At 51.5% G+C, this 21349-nt stretch overlaps 2 protein-coding genes across 5 annotated transcripts in view; both read left to right on the top strand.

Moving 5' to 3' along the window:
- LOC122374952 (zinc finger protein 271-like) overlaps positions 1 to 6308 on the top strand; it is a 62327-nt gene extending 56019 nt beyond the window's left edge. For all 4 annotated transcript variants that reach the window (XM_043354044.1, XM_043354047.1, XM_043354046.1 and 1 more), the window contains exon 11: positions 4311 to 6308. In XM_043354044.1, the coding sequence (XP_043209979.1) occupies positions 4311 to 5743 (1433 nt within the window). In that variant the 3' untranslated portion in view covers positions 5744 to 6308. The remainder of the gene's footprint in view (positions 1 to 4310) is intronic.
- Positions 6309 to 14339: 8031 nt separating this feature from the next.
- LOC122374957 (zinc finger protein OZF-like) lies at positions 14340 to 16138 on the top strand. Its single transcript, XM_043354057.1, has one exon. The coding sequence runs from the start codon at positions 14474 to 14476 to the stop codon at positions 15998 to 16000; it is 1527 nt and encodes a 508-aa protein (XP_043209992.1). The 5' UTR covers positions 14340 to 14473; the 3' UTR covers positions 16001 to 16138.
- The last annotated feature ends 5211 nt before the right edge of the window (positions 16139 to 21349 follow it).

Raw genomic sequence — 21349 nt, 5'->3', positions numbered from 1 at the left:
TCTACACAAAGTTCACGGGGCCCTGCAGGGCCCTGTTCGAGATTCTTTACCGGAGTGTGGGATTCGATGTAAACCTATCTGGCTTATCACAGAAGGTGTGGGAGGTTACCCAGGTAGTGTAGAACCAGCATCGGAGATGCCCACTTCGAATGACTGGCGACCTGTGGCTCACCTGTGGTTCAAGTGACTCTTGACTTGTGGCTCACCTGTGGCTCAAGTGACTCACAACGTGTGGCTCACACTACTGGAGCCTCTGTATTATGACTAATTCAGCTGCGGCGGTCTCAGTACGCCAATGAGGCTCAGTACGTCTTTCATACCCCAGATCACGCTCGTTTTATATGCCATCCGTGGCGGTGGTTCTGTGCGCAGATGTTATTCGTTAGCCTCAGTGTTAACCATACACGCTCGTTTTATCTGCCATCCGTGGCGGTGGTTCTGTGCGCAGATGTTATTCGTTAGCCTCAATGTTAACCATACACGCTCGTTTTATCTGCCATCCGTGGCGGTGGTTCTGTGCGCAGATGCTATTCGTTAGCCTCAGTGTTAACCATACACGCTCGTTTTATCTGTCATCCGTGGCGGTGGTTCTGTGCGCAGATGTTATTCGTTAGCCTCAGTGTTAACCATAACGCCCTTGTGAGTTGTGACCTTGAACGTCCTTCCAGTGATTTCGCATTGCGGCCGGCAGAGACGAAGTTTTGCCTCCCAGTTGAGACGCCGCTTCTCAACTAGGAAGCAAAATTACGTCCCTGTCGGCCGCAATGCGCCATCACTGGAAGTGCGTCCAAATTAAGATGTACCTGCTGATGCTCAGGTGCCATTCGTTAATCAATTGTTGGTGTTTCAATACATTGTTTAAATGCATTCCTTATTTTACACTTGGTCATAATATTATCACATCACCCCGCATTATCAGGGGTGGTACTTTTACACCGGGGCTTGATTTTACCGGGGAGTTACTCCGGGGTAAAATTATCGAAAAAAGGAGTGCTTTTTGGCATGGCAATATTATTCCCCGAATGGGAGTAATTTTAGTATTAAGTTAATAAAATTATCATCTGGTGTAATTTTATCCAAAGATAGCATACTTTTATCCTCCGCCATAAAATTACTCCCGAGCACGAATAAAATAAGCGTTCGGATACTAAATATATTCTATATGCTAGTTTTATTCCCCAAAACTCCCCATTTTAGGCGCTTATGCCAGGTCATAAAATTATTCGATTGCAGGAGTGCTTTTTGGCATTCTAAAATTAGAAAATGGGGAGTAAGTTTTTTCAGTGTACGGCTCTCGCTCTGATGAGGATGGTTCACTCAACGTACAGGTCTCCCGGGTTTTAGGCGGTAAGTTTTGCCTTTGCTAAATTTAGTAAATTTCCGGATATATCTAAGAAACTAATCGGTGTGAGATGACGCCATTTTAGAGGAACATGGCAGGCATGTGTACGAATAAATCGATGGCATCTTACACGCTAAAAAGCTTAACACGAAAAATATATGGCCGGAAATTTAATCACGCGCAGTGGATGGGGGGGGGGGGCGAATTTCGCCCACTTCTCCTGTTTTTCGCCAATAACTCGCGTTCGATAAGTGATGTTAACGTGAAATTTCGGCTACCGGTCCAGAATTGAATTGCGGATCTTTTCGTGTAAGAAATTTGAAAATCGCTTCACAACTCTTCTAGCAATAGCGGTGTAAATTCAAATATCATTCCGCAGCGGCGCGCCAGCCGGCGCCGGCTGTTGCGCGCCGCCCGAATGTAGACTGTGCCGGGGCCTCCGTCTTTACATTGCACTTCAGTTCTTACTGCTGAATACGTTCGATTCGCGTCAAATCTTGTGTGAAGACTAAGAAATTTACTAGCAATCTTATGGTCAAAGAATTTTGGAAATCGGCCGGTGAAAATGAATTATGAGCGTGTAAATACAAAATTGTGATTGTCGCGTTTCCTGCGTCGGCCGATCCCGCCGCAGCGGGTGACATATTCTTAGCAGGCTTCAAACTATCATACTGATTGTTGAATTAATTAGAAATTCATCATTCAAGCTCAAAAAGTCTGCTCTTTCATATAGTGAAAGAAATAACAAAATCGGCTTGAAACTTTTGGAGTTATTGGCGGGTAAATGCAAAATTGTCGCTAATATGGCAATTTTGACCACATTTGACCTCATTTGACCTTAACCCTCGCCCGCACATGCCATTTTCCCATCCTATAGAACGCACATGGGGCCCCTCTACCCGGGCCCCATGTGCGTTGCCACCCCTCCCCCCTGCGCCATTTCGTTCCTGTTGGAGATAGAGCTTCGCGGTAAAGACCAAAAAGATTCTTTGGGAAGAGACAAATCCAATGATACCCAGTTTTACCTTCTCAGGTCAGTCATTGGCATTCCAGGTCAGGTCAAACTAAAAAATGTTGCTGTTTTGGGGTCACCGCTGGATATCAAGTGCGCTGCTTAGCATATACCGATGACGATGCCGTTTTCTGGTGCCAAGGCAGCTAGAACCTCTTTGTCACACTACCCGACCAGGTTTTTTGCTGCTGAGGTCATTTCAGGTCAAGTTAGGTCAAGATCAATGATATGTGTTTGTATGACTGTGTGTGTGTGTGTGTATACTGATGTGTGCACCGATTGTTTATGTGTCCATATTACATGAAATCATGATCTGGGAAGTGGGAAGCTTTTACCGAAGGTTGTTATGAAACCACTAACCAGCGTGCTTGGCGCACTCGGGCAGCACCCGCATCTGGTAGAAGGCAGGCGCTCTTAGTCATGTCCATCTAGCTCACAAAGCCCCTGTTTCACCTCAACTCTTATAATATGCGCTGCATATAATCCAGTACAGGGCCCTCAGGGACACGTAAAGGTTAGTCTTGCTGCCCCAGAGACAGAAATGCCACCAGAGGCCGATGTGAGGTCCTCAGACGCCGGATGGGCCCTTGAGGCCGGTTTATGGGCCCTTAAAGGCCAGCAGAGGGCCCTCAGAGGTCAATGCGGGTCCTCCACGGTCAATGTGGGGCATGACCACCACGGAAGGGCCCTCAGAGGTCAGTGTAGGACCCTCAAAGACCGGCATGGAGGTGTTAATAGCTGGCGTGGGTTTCTTGAGCCTCGTGACAATCGAATAAGGGCCGGGGCCCCATCGCTTTTTTTTTTGGTGGGGAATTATATGATAACCCCTGATTTTCCGTGGGGGGGGGGGGGTCATGGCCTGATGCCTCCCCCCTCTACCCGCCGTCTCCGATCCCCACTCCGATGTTCCAGAGGGAATTGATTTAGAAAATGTTGGCTTGACCAGCGGCCGGCCCAGAGCGGTGGCCCAGTACTGCCCTGATCCTGACCTTCCGCCGGGTCCCCACGCACTGTGGCGACCAGCCCCTCATACAGCTGAGTCTGCCCCAGCTCGTTACCGGCGGGCAGCTGCATATCGTCATCGGTCGGGTTTATAAGCTTTATGTGTGCCACCGTATTATTGGATTGATTTTTGGAGAGACCGTTCATTTTCCTATCAGAATCTATTCATTCTCTGCCCCAATGTCCACAAATTTATTTGTAGTGAGCATTTTAGCAAACCATTGCAAAAAAAGTTGGGGGCAAGTTGGGGGCAAGCGCCCCCGCTGCCCCCCCCCCTGTTCCCGGGTCTATGCCTGGGACCAAGAATGTAGCCGGAACATTTTGTTACTATATAATATATTTGAGGGGGGCTGATTTGCCCCCACCGTCCAGTTTTTCTTCTCTGTGCGAAAAATGGCATGAGCTGACGGCATTGAAATTGTCGACGTTTTCGTTGTCAGTCATGGAGGGTATTGGGTCAAAATGATGAGTTTGTTTCGTGTTCAGAGGCGTCTCCACGGTCAGTTTCTGGGAGACATGTTTTCGGCAGACCTCATCAGTCATCCCCGCCGTCCACGGTGTCTCCACCACCCTCGGCTCCACCGGCCACGGTGTCTCCACCACCCTCGGCTCCACCGCGGCCACGGTGTCTCCACCAACCTCGGCTCCACCGTCCACGGTGTCTCCACCACCCTCGGCTCCACGGCGGTTAAGCATTGTGATATCCCACACAGGCCACACACCAGATCATAGACATTACGCCCTTGTCCTTGTCTTGTCGCCAGATTGATCGTGTTAAAAGATCCAACATAAAGTTTCAACTCAATATCTTGTATAACCAGGGCTCCTGTGATCTGCAATTCGTTGCAAGATCAATTGGGTTGTGATCATTGATGTCACTCACATGTCTATGCACTTGTTTGCTGATCGCTAACGTTTGTAGCATCAATCAATATATGCAAATGTGTTCTCCAGGTTTTGGTGGCACTCTTCAGTGTCCCCACTGCGACTTCAGCTGTTTGGGACAACATTGTCTGGACAGACACTTGAAGAGACGACACGGCCAAAGCGTGAACGGCAGATACAAGTGCAAGTGGTGTTCTTACGTCACCGACCACTCCGGCAGCATGACGCGGCACCGAAGGACTCACGCGAAAGAACGGCCGTACTGCTGTGAAGTGTGCGGCAAAACGTTTGCTCAACACGTCGGTCTGACCGCTCACCGTCGTGTGCACACCGGTCAGAGTCCGTGCAAGTGTGATATCTGTGGGAAGGTGTTCACACGGTCCGGTGCCCTGACGATGCACAGACGTGTCCACGTTGGCGAGAAGGTCCGGCAGTGTGAGCAGTCTGGTGCCGCGTGTTTAGCTACAACTAACGGCAAAGAACACAAGACACACGGTGTCCGTGTGAAGCCGCATCAGTGTCATGAATGTCGAGCCAGATTTGTTACACGCGCAGATCTCACTGTACACATACGAACCCATACCGGGGAGAAGCCGTACAGCTGCTCCATTTGCCCGGCACGGTTCGCTCGGCGGTCAAATCTCGTCAGACACGTGCGGACCCTTACAAAGGAGAAGTCGTTTGGCTGCTCCATTTGCCAGGCAAGATTCGCTTATCAGTCAACGCTCACCATACACATGCGGACCCACACAGGGGAGAAGCCTTTTGACTGCTCCATTTGCAAGGCACGGTTCGCTCTTCGTTCAACTCTCACCAGTCACATGCGAACCCATACAGGGGAGAAGCCTTTTGACTGCTCCATTTGCAAGGCACGGTTCGCTCAGCGGCATATCCTCACCGAACACATGCGGACCCACACAGGGGAGAAGCCTTTTGGCTGCTCCATTTGCCCGGCACGTTTTGCTCGGCGATCGGCTCTCAGCGGCCACATGAGGACCCACACAGGAGAGAAGCCGTACAGCTGCTCCATTTGCCCGGCACGGTTCGCTGAGCGGTCACATCTCGTCAGACACATGCGGACCCACACAGGGGAGAAGCCGTATGGCTGCTCCGTTTGCCCGGCACGGTTTGCTCTTCGGTCAAGCGTCACCGAGCACATGCGGATCCACACAGGAGAGAAACCGTTTTGCTGCTCTGTTTGCCCGGCACGGTTCGCTCAGCGTTCAACCCTCACCAACCACATGCGGACCCACACAGGGGAGGAGCCGTTTGGCTGCTCCATTTGCCAGGCACGGTTTGCTCATCGGTCAGCCCTCATCAATCACATGCGTATCCATACAGGGGAGAAGCCGTATGGCTGCTCTATTTGCCCAGCCCGGTTCACTAATCGGTCAAGCCTCACTGCACACATGCGTACGCACGCACGCGGGGAGCGCCCGCACAGCAGTCCCTCATCTACCCGGCGCGTTTTTCTGTTGGGTCAGATGTCACCAAACAAATGACACCACACAGAATAGCGACCCTTCTGCTGCTCCATCAAACAGACGCCGTTTGCTTTTCGGTAAGGTCTCAAGGGAAACATACGAACCCACACATGAGAGCGACCGTACGGCTGCTCCATCTGCACCGTACGATTTTCGGTTTCATCACAACTCAAAAGCCAGCTGCTGATTCACACGGGGAAACGACCTAATGGTCGTTTATACTAAATGAAAATCATCCTTAACCCGCGTCCCGCTGGCGGTCCTGTATTTCCAGGTTCTGCTGGGGGCCCTATAACTCGGCCTCTGGGCCATGTATCGGCACGCCGTAGGCGGTGTTCCAAAGAGCGTCCAAATAATGAGAAAAATACTCTTGTCACTTTTTATGTCAGATAAAAGGTAAGGTCGCTAAAGGTCAACAAAGGTGAAATTTGTCACTTTCTAGGTCAAACTTCGATAATTTTCGACAAATTGGCAGTGTGAGCAGTCTGGAACCGCGTGTTCAGCTACATCTAACGACAAAGAACACAGGGCACCTCGTATTCTTGTGAAGCCCCACCACTTTCCTGAGTGTTTGGCATGTTTTTTTTTTAGATGTGCATGATGTACGGCTCTTTAATGAAACAGTGGTTGGTTTTGCTTTTTAGGTTATATCTGGTCTTATATGAAATCCAAAGGCGTAAGCATTAACCCGATTCGTATGTATGCATATTTGTCACGAGACTGTGAGATTGCATCTTTGTATGCCGAATACTTTCCGAGATATTAAACAAAAACCTCATTTTTTGGCGTTTGGGATATTCTGGCCGCAGTCTTCCTGGGACCGCCTATGAGAGCAGTGGAGCCATCTAACGAGAGGGACGCGGAAACACAGAATCATGAATGAATCGAGCATGTAGTAAACGGAGCATGGAAGGGAGACTCAGCAGAGGCTATCCGGGTGGCCGGCGCGCGCCGCGCCCTCGGGCGTCGGCTGGCCCTTCGGACCGCGTGGGGTCAGAGGTCGCGCTCGGGAAGTCTCGGCTCTGGGTTTTAGCGCTGTGAAACAGGAAGGCGGGGGAGGATAACGCCAGCCCGACTGACCTATAGCTTGGCTGATTTGTATGGAGTGGAAGGGGAGCACAGAACTGGATTGTTACTTGTGCGTATGACGGAACGGATGTATCTGCATAACCTGTGATATAATATTCGTAGGTAATTATGACAGGACTTAAAAAAGGGAATTAACGCTGGCCCGAGAGAGCGGACGGGTACCGTCCTACCCCCCCCCCCCCCCCCCCTGTGGCCTTTGTCTAGATTTCTTTGAACATGAGGCCGATGGAAAGCTTAAGGTTGGCACTCCCGACCTTGGTTTCAGCTTATTTGGGTTGGTATTGGGTTGGTTCTTCGGCACAAAGATGTTTTCATGTCAGGCCAGGTCACTGACCGACATAAATTAGACTTTGCACGGTCTTAACCCGCGCCGCGCTAGTGCTCCGCGACTTACGCGCCGGGCCGGGGGGGGTCTGAACACCCCCCCCCCCCCGTTTAACTCGGCTCCTGGGCCGACACGTGGTAAGCGACATTCGAAAGAGCGTCAAAAATGATGATGGAAACACTTCGCTCATTTTTTGGTCAGGTCAAAGGTCAGGTCGCCAGAGGTCAACAAAGGTCAAATGTAGTCCATTTCAACAATCTTGGAAACTGCCAACGCTAACTCGGAAACCAATAGAGCTACAGCGCCAAGGAAAAGTGCATTCGATAGCCCTTTTACATACCTTTCTGAATATTGCTCTCAGATTTGACCTGAGGTCAACGGTTTAGCCCCCAGAGGGCAAAAACTAAAATAGCAGTTTTCACGAAAACTGTTATCGGCAATAACTTTTGACTCAATAGTGTCACGATATTACTTTTGACAGCATCGTGTTCCTCTCGTCGAGACGCGTCGAATGAGCTATTTGTTGACCTTGAAAGGTCATTTTGAAAATTTGACCTCTGGTCAAGGTCATGACCTGACCGAAAATGGTCATGTGTTCTTGGGGGGTTGTGTTCGCGGCGCCGACGGTGGGTGAGCAGTGGGACGCTTTTGCGGCTCGCTTTTTACCGATTGTTGACGCACACGCACCAGTGAAAAGACTGACAATCCGAAACCCCACCGCGCCCCCGGTCTCGCCGGCCACGCGTGACCTCATGGCCCGCCGCCGGGCAGCGCTGGCGCGCTCCGGCCGTGACTCCGCCGAGTATAGGGAGCTTGAACCGGGCCGTCCGCTCCGCGGTGCGGAGTGACAGGCGCAGTGATATACAGCGGGAGATCGGCGAGCGCGGTCCGGCCAGAGTGTGGCGCTGTATCAAGTCTGTAGTGGCGGGTAAGAGGGAGGGGGGTTGTGTTCGGCCTGACGCCACCGCGGACGAGCTGAACGAGTTCTTTGTTTCGGTTGGCCCGCGGGTGGCCGCGGAGATTGGGGCGCGGACGGAGGGGGCGGGACCTGTCACTGACGCGCGTCTGCCCCGTGTTGGGGCCTGTTCGTTCGCCCTCTCTCCCGTGACTCGGGAGATGCTCGGACACACGATCTTCAGCATGCGGAGCTCGGCGGCCTGGTCTCAACGTACAGGTCTCCCGGGTTTTAGGCGGTAAGTTTTACCTTTACTAAATTTAGTAAATTTCCGGATATATCTAAGAAACTAAGCGGTGTGCGATGACGCCATTTTAGAGGAACATGGCAGGCATGTGTACGAAAAAATCGATGGCATCTTACACGCTAAAAAGCTTAACACGAAAAATATATGGCCATTGGCCGGAAATTTAATCACGCGCAGTGGATGGGGGGGGGGGGGACGAATTTCGCCCACCCCTCCTGTTTTTCGCCAATAACTCGCGTTCGATAAGTGATGTTAACGTGAAATTTCGGCTACCTGTCCAGAATTGAATTGCGGATCTTTTCGTGTAAGAAATTTGAAAATCGGTTCACAACTTTTCTAGCAATAGCGGTGTAAAGTCAAATATCCTGCCGCCGCGGCGCGCCAGCCGGCGCCGGCTGTTGCGCGCCGCCCGAATGTAGACTGTGCCGGGGCCTCCGTCTTTACATTGCACTTCAGTTCTTACTGCTGAATACATTCGATTCGCGTCAAATCTTGTGTGAAGACTAAGAAATTTACTAGCAATCTTATGGTCAAAGAATTTTGGAAATCGGCTGGTGAAAAATGAATTATGAGCGTGTAAATACAAAATTGTGATTGTCGCGTTTCCTGCGTCGGCCGATCCCGCCGCAGCGGGTGACATATTCTTAGCAGGCTTCAAACTATCATACTGATTGTTGAATTAATTAGAAATTCATCATTCAAGCTAAAAAATGTCTGCTCTTTCATATAGTGAAAGAAATAAGAAAATCGGCTTGTAACTTTTGGAGTTATTGGCGGGTAAATGCAAAATTGTCGCTAATATGGCAATTTTGACCATATTTGACCTCATTTGACCTTAACCCTCGCCCGCACATGCCATTTTCCCATCCTATAGAACGCACATGGGGGGTTGCCACCCCTCCCCCTGCGCCATTTCGTTCCTGTTGGAGATAGAGCTTCGCGGTAAAGACCAAAAAGATTCTTTGGGAAGAGACAAATCCAATGATACCCAGTTTTACCTTCTCAGGTCAGTCATTGGCCTTCCAGGTCAGGTCAAACTAAAAAATGTTGCTGTTTTGGGGTCACCGCTGGATATCAAGTGCGCTGCTTAGCATATACCGATGACGATGCCGTTTTCTGGTGCCAAGGCAGCTAGAACCTCTTTGTCACACTACCCGACCAGGTTTTTTGCTGCTGAGGTCATTTCAGGTCAAGTTAGGTCAAGATCAATGATATGTGTTTGTATGGCTGTGTGTGTCTGTGTATGTATGTATGTATGTATGTATTGACGATCAAGAGCAATCCACAATCGGCGTGGCGATTACACTCCGAGTCCGAGCTGGTTGAAGATAACACAAGAAATAGGTACCTACACAAGAAAACGCACACACTTACGGATACGAAATACACAACGCGAACGCCGAACACGCACATACTTGGTGTAACCCGCACGAAGCCGCGTTCATAACTATGTACACACAGACTCGTTTGCCTTTCATAGTCCAAGAGTCATGAGGCTAGCTACTATGGCTACTCTGGCTAGGCTTAAGCCCCTTTTTTTACAGCACGGGCAAATCTGGCTGGAGGCAACTGCGTTAGCTCGAGGGGGAGAGTATTTAGGAGCGCCGCGGCACGGTAGGCGAATCTACGTTTTCCGGTCTCTAGTCGGGGTCGCGGTAAGTGGAAAAGGTGGTCTTGGCGAGTAGACCTTGCTCGTGTTTGGGAATTTTTGGAAAATAGGGTCGCGATCTCCTCGGGTTCACCTCTCTGGATGGCCTTGTGCGCCGTGATAAGGGTATGGTATTCAGCCATTGTTTTAGGTGCCATCCAGCCGAGTTGGTCCCGGAGATGGGAGACATGATCAAATTTACGGCGACCGAAAATGACTCTAGCGGCAAAGTTAAGAATTTTCTGAATGCGATCGAAGTTCCTTTGGCTACCATTACCAAATACGGAGAGACAGTACTGGATCCGTGACATGACGAGAGCCACCACTAGTGTCTTGGTGACACCGTCGGGGAGGTAGTGGCGGACATGTGAGAGGCCAATTAGGAGACCCGTGCATCGGCGACTGAGCTCGGACACATGCGCGTCCCAGGACAGGGTGCCGTCGAAGATAACGCCCAGGTTGCCCACCTGCTTGCATGGCACTAGTTTGGTGTCGCGAAAAGAAACGGTGAAAGCAGGTATGCTACTCAAATTTTGCCGACTGCCGAAAACCATGAGCTGAGTTTTAGCAGTGTTTACTTTAAGAGCATTTGCACTGAACCAATGGTCGAGAGACGCCAGTGACGCTTCCAAGCGCGAGATGAGTCCCCTAAGGTCGTTTAAAGGGCCACTCACCAACAATTGAGTATCATCAGCGTACTGGAAGACTGCTGCATCCTCAGAATAAAGTGATAGATCATTGGAAAATACCGTGAAGAGTAAGGGACCGAGTGCCGAGCCTTGAAAGACGCCCATAGAGTTGGGGAGAGGTTGTGATAATACCCGGCGACCGGACTCGTCCTTCAATGACACACTCTGTGTGTGACCCTGGAGATAAGCGGCGAACCAGGATGTCTCTATGCCGTGCATTGCCAATTTAGCGAGTAATAACTCATGGTTGATGACATCAAAACATTTGCTTAAATCAATAAGGCATAGCATAGAGACATCCCCCCTATCGGTGGCGGCCAGGATTTGGTCACTGACGGACAGAAGTGCTGTCTCAGTTGAGTGCCGGGGTCGGAAACCGTGCTGGGTATTGGCCAGAAGATGGTTTTGGGAGAGATAGCGATAGAGCTGTTTGTGAATGACTCGCTCGACCACCTTCATAATGACAGGTACTAAGGAGATAGGTCGGAAATTAGTGGGATCAGATGGGTTTCCAGACTTGAAGATGGGGTGAACTATAGAGTGTTTCCAATGAAAGGGGATATCGGACCTTGAGATGCAAGTGTTAATGATGTGAAGGATAACGTCACCGATAGATGGGAAAGCAGTTTTCAGCATGCGAATGCAGACGCCATCAGACGCACAGGCGGCAGAATTGCGCATATTGAAAACGGTGTGACCGAGTTCACCGAGAGAGATAGGTCTGGGCTTAAATCTACCGGTTACGACACGCGGCAAACGGCCAATTTGCTCAACAACTGGATTTTGGTCACGGATCTCTGTAGCGACGCGGGGACCCACAGAAACGAAAAAAGAATTTAAAACGTCAGCCGATACATCAGGTTGAACACTAGGTCCGTCTTTCTTACCAGCCACAACCGACCTAATACTTTTCCACACCTTGTTGGGACCCCGCCCACTAATCTCTCTGTGAAGTTCGCCGCGTCGGTCTCGTCGCACTGCGGCCCGGACAGTTCGGTTTAAGTCTTTGTAAACCTCCGACTTTCTACCGAACTGCTGTAACGCGGTACGACGTTGATCCATGATTTTAAGTGTGGCGGGGGTAACTGGTGGTGCTGTAGGATTACGGATGGTAATATTCTTTATAGGTGCGTGATCGTCAAAAATCGGCAGAAATTCGGTCAGGAAAGCATCCCACTGGTCACTTACGTTCGTGGCACTAAACACGCCCTCCCAATCGGCAAACATCAGGTCAGAGTTCAGGGCATCGACATCTATACGGTTGATCGAGCGGGATTGAACAACTGTAGGATTTTTGCGTTGTTTCGGAACGTTAATAGACACACGAAGGAGTTTGTGTGGGCTGAAGTGGCAAAAGGATGCAGAGCAATCACGCACAAGCTCTCTATTTTTAACCATACAGACGTCTAGCAACGAGCCGGAAGTGTACGTTGGAACGGTTACAAGCTGCTCAAGAGAATAATTCGATAAAAAGTCACTGAGGTGTACACGCGCACGAAAACTCTCCTCCTTCAACATATCACAGTTTAAATCGCCACAGATCATAAATGGAATCTTGGGAAAATCAATTAATACACGCTGTAACTGCGTCTCGAGGTCCGAAAAGTCAGCTCGCAGAGCGGCATCGGTCTGTCGGGGCGGCCGGTACACAGAGCAAACAATTAACTGGCGATTTCGTTCGAGCTTGAACAACATCCACCGGGTTTCCAGGAGACTGCCGGGGTGCGGGGATGTGCTCGGTTTGATGGTCACAGTTTTCATATCCGTTTTTGACAGTACGGCGACCCCGCCGTAGCCGCTGCCGTCTGGTCGGTCGACTCGGCTGAGAGAGTAGCCGGGAATCACGAGAAGTCGATTTGGAGTAGAAGGGCGCAGCCAGGTCTCGGCCAGGAGGCAGGCGTCGAAATCGTGACGGTTTAGTTCTTCGGTGAGTTCTAGTAGTTTTGGCTTCAGGCTTTGAATGTTCAAAACGCCGATCAAAAGACCGGTGTTTGCTGTCTTTGTGAGCCGGCGGGTTTCCGAGATGGTGAGTCGGGCCGGTTGGGTGAGGGTTCTGTGACTGGGCTCCTCTGGTGCGCGGGTCGTCGCGCGGTGCTGCCGGCCGGACCCACATACGACACTGATTGATTGGTGTGCGTGAGCTCTGGTACGGCGGATCAGGTGATACAGACGAGGGGGTAGGCTGACCCTGATCCTCTCGGTGACGTCACTAGTCGCGTCGTCCCAGCAGAGCAGTCTGCGGACTGCCAGCAGCTGTTCCCGGTCATACTTGGTGTTAGTCCTGACTTGGGTTTGTGGACGCTCTACACGGCGGGGTAGAACCCCAGCGTCCGAGGCGGCCGGCTGATAGCCGCAGCCCCCTCCTCCTCCCCTGGCGCGTCTGGCCCGCCGTCCACCACGACACCCGCGGTGAGCGGGCCGGCGGCAGCGGGCCTCCGTCGCCTCCCGGGCGCCGGCCATGTTGACATTAGCCGGCCCGAGTCCCGTCCCCTCCGCTGGTGTATATACTGATGTGTGCACCGATTGTTTATGTGTCCATATTACATGAAATCATGATCTGGGAAGTGGGAAGCTTTTACCGAAGGTTGTTATGAAACCACTAACCAGCGTGCTTGGCGCACTCGGGCAGCACCCGCATCTGGTAGAAGGCAGGAGCTCTTAGTCATGTCCATCTAGCTCACAAAGCCCCTGTTTCACCTCAACTCTTATAATATGCGCTGCATATAATCCAGTGCAGAGCCCTCAGGGACACGTAAAGGTTAGTCTTGGTGCCCCAGAGACAGAAATGCCACCAGAGGCCGATGTGAGGTCCTCAGACGCCGGATGGGCCCTTGAGGCCGGTTTATGGGCCCTTAAAGGCCAGCAGAGGGCCCTCAGAGGTCAATGCGGGTCCTCCACGGTCAATGTGGGGCATGACCAGCACGGAAGGGCCCTCAGAGGTCAGTGTAGGACCCTCAAAGAACGGCATGGAGCTGTTTATAGCTGGCGTGGGTTTCTTGAGCCTCGTGACAATCGAATAAGGGCCGGGGCCCCATCGCTTTTTTTTGGTGGGAATTATATGATAACCCCTGATTTTCCGTGGGGGGGGGGGGTCATGGCCCTGATGCCTCCCCCCTCTACCCGCCGTCTCCGATCCCCACTCCGATGTTCCAGAGGGAATTGATTAAGAAAATGTTGGCTTGACCAGCGGCCGGCCCAGAGCGGCGGCCCAGTACTGCCCTGATCCTGACCTCCCGCCGGGTCCCCACGCACTGTGGCGACCAGCCCCTCATACAGCTGAGTCTGCCCCAGCTCGTTACCGGCGGGCAGCTGCATATCGTCATCGGTCGGGTTTATAAGCTGGACCTGTGGATGTATGTAACCAGCCGAGCTCGTTTCAGCAATCATGCTGGGCACCTCTAGAATCTGCTCGGGTGTCTCCTCGGGTGACTGGGAAACAAACTCGACCAATTTCTCGGACGAGTGCCGGCCTGCCGTATCCAGCTTTCGGCGACCACACGCACGTGCCTGGAGGCCGGAAGGCACCGTCACATCTGTGGGGAGGCACACCGCTCACGGGCCTTTTTATTTACCGTGGCGATGTTGACGCGACCGTTTGCAAGGCAAAACACATGTTTTCGGAGAGCTGAGCAAGTTGCGCCATTATCGTGTCCCGGGTTCTTTGCGTGTCCCCAGTAGAGGGAGCTCCAAAAACTTCTAGGGACAATCCCTAGTAGTTTTTGATTATTTCAAAACTTCTAGGGACAATGTCCCTAGTGTCCCTAGTGGTGGTGACGCCCATGATTGAGATCATTGATGTCACACACATGTCTATGCACTTGTTTGCTGATCGCTAACGTTTGTAGCATCAATCAATATATGCAAATGTGTTCTCCAGGTTTTGGTGGCACTCTTCATTGTCCCCACTGCGACTTCAGCTGTTTGGGACAACATCGTCTGGACAAACACTTGAAGAGACGACACGGCCAAAGCGTGAAAGGCAGATTCAAGTGCAAGTGGTGTTCTTACGTCACCGACTATCCCGGCCTCATAACACGGCACCGAAGGACTCACGCGGAAGAACGGCCGTACCTCTGTGATGTGTGCGGCAAAACGTTTTCTCAACAAGTCGGTCTGACCACTCACCGTCGTGTGCACACCGGTCAGAGTCCGTGCAAGTGTGATATCTGTGGGAAGGCGTTCACACGGTCCGGTACCCTGACGATGCACAGACGTGTCCACGTTGGCGAGAAGGTCCGGCAGTGTGAACAGTCTGGTGCCGCTTGTTCAGGTATATCTAACGACAGAGAACACGGGACACCTCGTATTCGTGTGACGCCCCACCAGTGCCCTGAGTGTTCGGCCAGTTTTGGTAATCGTGCACATCTCATTAGACACATGCGGACCCACACAGGAGAGAAGCCGTTTGGCTGCTCATTATGCACGAGACGATTTTCTCTTCGATCAGCCCTCACCGTACACATGCGAACCCATACAGGGGGGAAACCGCACGGCTGCTCTATTTGCCCGGCACGGTTCGCCGAGCGTAAAAGCCTCACTGTACACATGCGAACCCATACAGGAGAGAAGCCGTTTGGCTGCTCCATTTGCCAGGCACGATTTGCTCAGCGGTCAGCCCTCATCAATCACATGCGTATCCATACAGGGGAGAAGCCGTATGGCTGCTCTATTTGCCCGGCACGGTTCACTGAGCGGTCAAGCCTCACTGTACACATGCGAACCCATACAGGAGAGAAGCCGTTTGGCTGCTCCATTTGCCAGGCACGATTTGCTCATCGGTCAGCCCTCATTAATCACACGCGTATCCATACAGGGGAGAAGCCGTATGGCTGCTCTATTTGCCAGGCACGATTCACTGAGCGGCGGCATCTCACCGTACACATGCGAACCCACTCAGGAGAGAAGCCGTTTGGCTGCTCTATTTGCCCGGCACAGTTCACCCAGCGTTCAACCCTCACCAACCACATGCGGACCCACACAGGGGAGAAGCCTTTTGGCTGCTCCATTTGCCCGGCACGTTATGCTCAGCAATCGGCTCTCACCGTACACATGCGAACCCATACAGGAGAGAAGCCGTTTGGCTGCTCCATTTGCCCGGCACGGTTTGCTCTTCGTTCAATTCTCACCATTCACATGCGGTCCCACACAGGGGAGAAGCCGTTTGGCTGCTCCGTTTGCCCGGCACGTTTTGCTCAGCGATCGGGTCTCAGCGGCCACATCAGGACCCACACAGGAGAGAAGCCGTTTGGCTGCTCCATTTGCCCGGCACGGTTTGCTCTTCGTTCAAATCTCACCAGTCACATGCGGACCCACACATGGTAGAGGCCTTTTGACTGCTCCATGTGTCCGGCACGGTTTGCTCAGCTTTCGCATCTCACCAGTCACATGAGGACACATACAGGGTAGAAGCCGTTTGGCCGCTCCATGTGCCCGGCACGGTTCGTTCAACGGTCGGCCCGAATAGCTCATATGCGAATCCACACAGGAGAGTGGCCGCAACGGCTGTTTCATATGCCCCGCTCGATTTTCAGTTTCATCACATCTTTAAACTCACCTGTCGACTCACAAGGGGGAGCGGCCGCTAGGTCGTCCATTACAAATAACCCTGCTCACAGTGGCGCAGGAACTATTTTCTGTCTGGGAGGCTCATTTCGCGCCGCCGTAATGTACACTGTGGCAGGTCTGGACCCTTCCGTCTTTACATCGTGCTCCTTACCGCTGAATGCGTTTGATTCGCGTCAAATCTTGTGTGAAGACTTAGAACTGTACTAGCAATCTTATGGTCAAAGAATTTTAGAAATCGACTGATAAAAATTTGAGTTGTGAGCGTGTAAACACAAAATTGTGATTGCCGCGTTTCCTGCGTCGGCCGATCCCGCCGCAGCGGGTGACATATTCTTTGCAGGCTTCTAAATGTCATACTGATTGTTGAATTAATTAGAAACTTATCATACATACCTTTCATAAAGTGAAAGAAATCAGAAAATCGGCTCGTAACTTTTTGAGTTATCTGCGTGTAAACGCAAAACTGTCGCTAATATGGCAATTTCGATCACATTTGACCTCAGCTTACCTTGAAGATAATGACCTAGGTTCATGAAACTCACACACAACAGAGTTCTTCATGGCGTCTTCCTACCCTCCAAATGTCGTCTTTCTAGCTTCAGTGGGTGCTGAGATCTTAGGGTGGAGGCGACATTCGCCCCCCCCCCCCCTCCTTCCACTGGACTTAGTACTCACAACCCTTCACCTAGGTACCGCTAAAACCGAGACCTGTACGTTCCATTCTCAAAAGACACATTCGAAAACACCAAGGTAGCGCTCGTACGCATGCTGAATCTGCCCTGCACAGTTTACTGCACAATCGCTGATCAACAGACACATGTGGACTCAGAGACAATGTGGACTACAAACAACGACCCACACGAGGGAACAGGACATGTCTGCGGAGCGACATACATCTTTGCATCTTTTGAGCCTTAAATGTTAACATTTTTTTCCTGATTTCTTGTAGTTCAGTTATATGTACCCAACTTGCTGGCTGCTGCAATACATTGTTGTTCAGGATCAGTTTTTTGTTGTTGTCGTTGTTGTTACGATATTTGGGCGCCGCGTCTCTGAGTGCGCCTCCGACTTTCTGACCTACTCCAACTCCGCCTCTGGGAGCTGGTGGGAAATTGCATTGTTAAAGGTTTAAAACACTGCATTCACAATGTGTTGACTGCTCTAAGTGTCGCAATTACGGAGCGTGTGTATCTTGAGGCTTGCAACATGGTATTTAATGTGTGAATGCCATTTTTATCCCAGGTACATTTTGTCACCAGACGCTTACATCTACTTTCCTAAATTAGCTTCGGAGTTCGGACGACACCTATGCTATACGGTTACAGGACAATTTACCGAACTGCGTTTTGCGGAATGCTTATTCGCCGAATGTCAATATGTCGAATGCATTTTGCCGACGTGTCAGAAAGGCGAAGTGCTAAAAGTCTAAATGAAATTTGCGCACATGCCTTTTTGCCGACGTGCAAAAAGTCTAATTACATTTCGACTAATCGACATTTCAGCAAGCTGCCAATTCGGCAGATTGACATTTCGGCAAATTTACATTTCAACTAATTGACATTTCGACTAATGGGCAAATCGCATTTCGGCAAATTTACATTTCGGCTAATAAGCATTTCGGCAAATTGGCATTTTGGAAGAAAAGGCATGTCGGGAAATGGCATTTTGACATTTTGACACGTCGGCAAAAAGCACATCGGCAAAATGACGTTCGGCAAAATGACATTCGGCAAATCGCCTTTCGGGATTTTGTCCGGACACCTGCGCTACTGGCAACCAGTAGCGGCGGAACACCTTCTTCTTCGGGGGGGGGGGGGGGGGGCACTGCTGACTTTTGGTCCCATTTTTCCATGCAACGCCCATAGGGCTAATGTTAGAATGCCAAAATCAAAGGGGGCACGGTGTCCCGGTGCCCTCCCCGTTCCGCCGCCTATGCTGGCAACAAATTATCGACAATAAATAATACGTGAAGCGTTTCAGTTTTTTGCAATAACCGCTCCAACCACACCACCTACAGACACGATTCAACCACCAATCGACAGCTCTCGATCGTGGCTATGTGCGCGGCACATTTTTAATCGCATTTGCACCCCCCAAATAGCCAAACTCGGCCCCTCGACTATGTCGCCCGACGCTCCAGAGATGGCGCTGACTGTCTGCGTGACGTCAGCTCACACGACCGGCGATCGCCGATCATAAAACGTGCATGTCGCCGCTGGACAACCAATTCCAGCGTACTGTCTTGCTTTTGCCCTCTTGTTCTGAAAATTTGGTCAAGAAACATGGCGTATAACCTTCATTTAAAACCAAATTTGCTCCCAACCACTTCGCCGTAAAACACCGCAATACGCACCAGACCATGTCATCAAGCCGTGCAGAGTACCACGGCTTATTCAAAGGGACAAGGTTTGCGTCCTTGATGGCTCAGTTGGTAGAGTGGTGGACTTCTGGGGCGTGGGTCGCTGGTTCGATTCCACCTCGGGATGTTTTTAAAACGTACTTACATCTTTAGTTGCAGTACCCGGCCGCTAGGGTCGCGACCCCGTAGAGGTCGCTGCGGTCCCCACGTGACCGACCGGCCGCAGTCACGGGCCGGCGGCGGCGCAGTGTGGGGCGAGCGGGCGGAGGGGTTGGTGCGGTAACTGCGGTGCCGCCAGAGCGGCCGCTGCCGGACAGCGGAAATACGGATAAAGTAAATGATGGTGGGAAAGAAGGAAGGGTAAGTGAGCAAATGATTAAGTCGGTGAGAGAAAAAGTGAAGAGGATGGAGCCGAGAGACGTATTTAAAATGTAGCTTAGTTGCGGCACTCGGCCGCTATGAATACATAACCGATCCTAAATGGCGGGGGGGGGGGGGGCGAGGTACCCAGATTTGGGATAGGTTGGTTACAGAATTCAACAAAATAGTGACAAGATTATCGATTATGTTTAGTGGGAACGGGGACGGGCACGGGGACGGAGACGGAGATTTAGCGGCCAGCGGGAGCGGGGACGGAGACGGAGACAAAGAGAGCGGGAGCGGGCGGGAGCGCGGGAACGGGGACGGAAACGTGGACGAATCGGAGAGCAGACAGATACAGAGAGAGACAGAGACAGAGACAGAGGCGGAGACGGAGATGGAGTGGTCAGCGGGAGGCGGACGAAGACGGGGACGGAGACAGAGATCGGGAGCGGGAGCAGGAGCGGGGACAGGAACCAGGACCGAGATGGGGATGGAATCGGAGACAAGTCAGATACAGAGACACTAAGACAGAGAGGGAAGACGGAGACGGAAACAGAGCAGGCACTATTATATCTTTAGCACTGAAAACATTACCGATCGTGAGTGTTGGCTCGGGGGGGGAGTTCGGAGGGGAGGGAAGGAAAGGGGTCGGGGGGGGGGGGGGGGGCCGGGGCGAGTCACTCAGATTTGGGATAGGTTAGTTACAGAATTCCACGAAATACTGAAAAATTAGCGATCATGTTTAGTATAAGGAGCGTACCAAAACCAATATAGCGTCTTGAACTGGGACATATGTAAAAACTTATATGTATCTGCGGCGCGGGCGGGGAAGAAGCCACTAGCCAGTACTTTTTTCAGTACCAAGAGGGGATTGGAGTGGAGGGGAGAGGAGAGGAAGGGAGAGGAGAGGAAGGGAGAGGAGAGGAAGGGAGGGAGTGGAGGGAAGGGGAGGAAATCGAAGGAGGGAGGGAGGGAGGGAGGGAGGGGGGAGCGAAGAAGTGCGATGAAGGAGACGGGGAGAGGAGGGAGAGAGACAGATGGGGAGGGGTAAGTAAGCATACGATTGGATCAGTGATCGACAAAGTCAGAGAGCGGAGAGGAGGGAGGAAAGAGGGATGGAGGCAGGGAGGGAAAGAGAAAGGGAAAGGAAAAGAGAGAGAGAGAGAGAGAGAGAGAGAGAGAGAGAGAGAAAGAAAGAAAGAGAGAGAGAGAGAGAGAGAGAGAGAGAGAGAGAGAGAGAGAGAGAGAGAGAGAGAGAGAGAGAGAGAAAGAAAGAAAGAAAGAGAGAAAAGCGGGCATTATGGACGGGACGGGGCAGGGATTTCTATATAGATGTTCAAACGACGATTAGCGCCGGTAGGCGCGGGAGGGTGACCTAGGACGGGCAGGGATTTCTATATAGATGTTCAAACCACAGTGTAGGTATATAAATAGTTCAAACGACGATTAGCGCCGGTAGGCGCGGGAGGGTGACCTAGTCGACAATAAATAATACGTGAAGCGTTTCAGTTTTTTGGGATAACCGCCCAAACCACACCACCTACAGACACGATTCAACCACCAATCGACAGCTCTCGATCGTGGCTATGTGCGCGGCACATTTTTAATCGCATTTGCACCCCCCAAATAGCCAAACTCGGCCCCTCGACTATGTCGCCCGACGCTCCAGAGATGGCGCTGACTGTCTGCGTGACGTCAGCTCACACGACCGGCGATCGCCGATCATAAAACGTTTATGTCACCGCTGGACAACCAATTCCAGCGTACTGTCTTGCTTTTGCCCTCTTGTTCTGAAAATTTGGTCAAGAAACATGGCGTATAACCTTCATTTAAAACCAAATTTACTCCCAACCACTTCGCCGTAAAACGCCACAATACGCACCAGACCATGTCATCAACCCGTGCAAGTACCGCGGGTTATTCAAAGCGTTGATGTTTGCGTCCTAGATAGCTCATTTGGTAGAGTGTTAGACTTCTATGGAATGCGTCGCTGGTTCGATTCCATCGGGATGTTTTTAAAACGTACTTACATCTTTAGTTACAGTACCCGGCCGCTAGGGTCGCGACCCCGCGTAGAGGTCGCTGCGGTCCCCACGTGCCCGACCGGCCGCGGCCGGGCGCCGGCCGCGCAGCGGCGGGCGCAGTGTGGGGCGTGCGGGCGGAGGGATTGGTGCGGTAACTGCGGTGCCGTCAAGCGGCCGCTGCCGGACAGCGGAATGCGGCATGATACAGACATGGGAAGGGGGGGGGGGTAGGTAAATGGTGGATGGATGGATAAAGAAATGATGGAGGGAGAAGGAAGGGTAAGGAGCAAATGATTGAGTCGGTGAGAGAACAAGTGCAGAGAATGGAGCCGAAAGACGTTTTTAAAATGCACTTACAGC

This window comes from Amphibalanus amphitrite, unplaced genomic scaffold (genome assembly GCF_019059575.1).
Source record: "Amphibalanus amphitrite isolate SeventyFive unplaced genomic scaffold, NRLGWU_Aamphi_draft 001746F_arrow, whole genome shotgun sequence".
NCBI classification, from domain to species: Eukaryota; Metazoa; Arthropoda; class Thecostraca; order Balanomorpha; family Balanidae; genus Amphibalanus; species Amphibalanus amphitrite.
Note: the sequence above shows the minus strand (reverse complement) of the source record. Positions and strands in the feature narration are given on the sequence as shown.

Bases quoted from the DNA above. Each gene is read 5' to 3' on its own strand.
- LOC122374957 (XM_043354057.1), top strand. From the start codon at position 14,474: ATGTCACACACATGTCTATGCACTTGTTTGCTGATCGCTAACGTTTGT.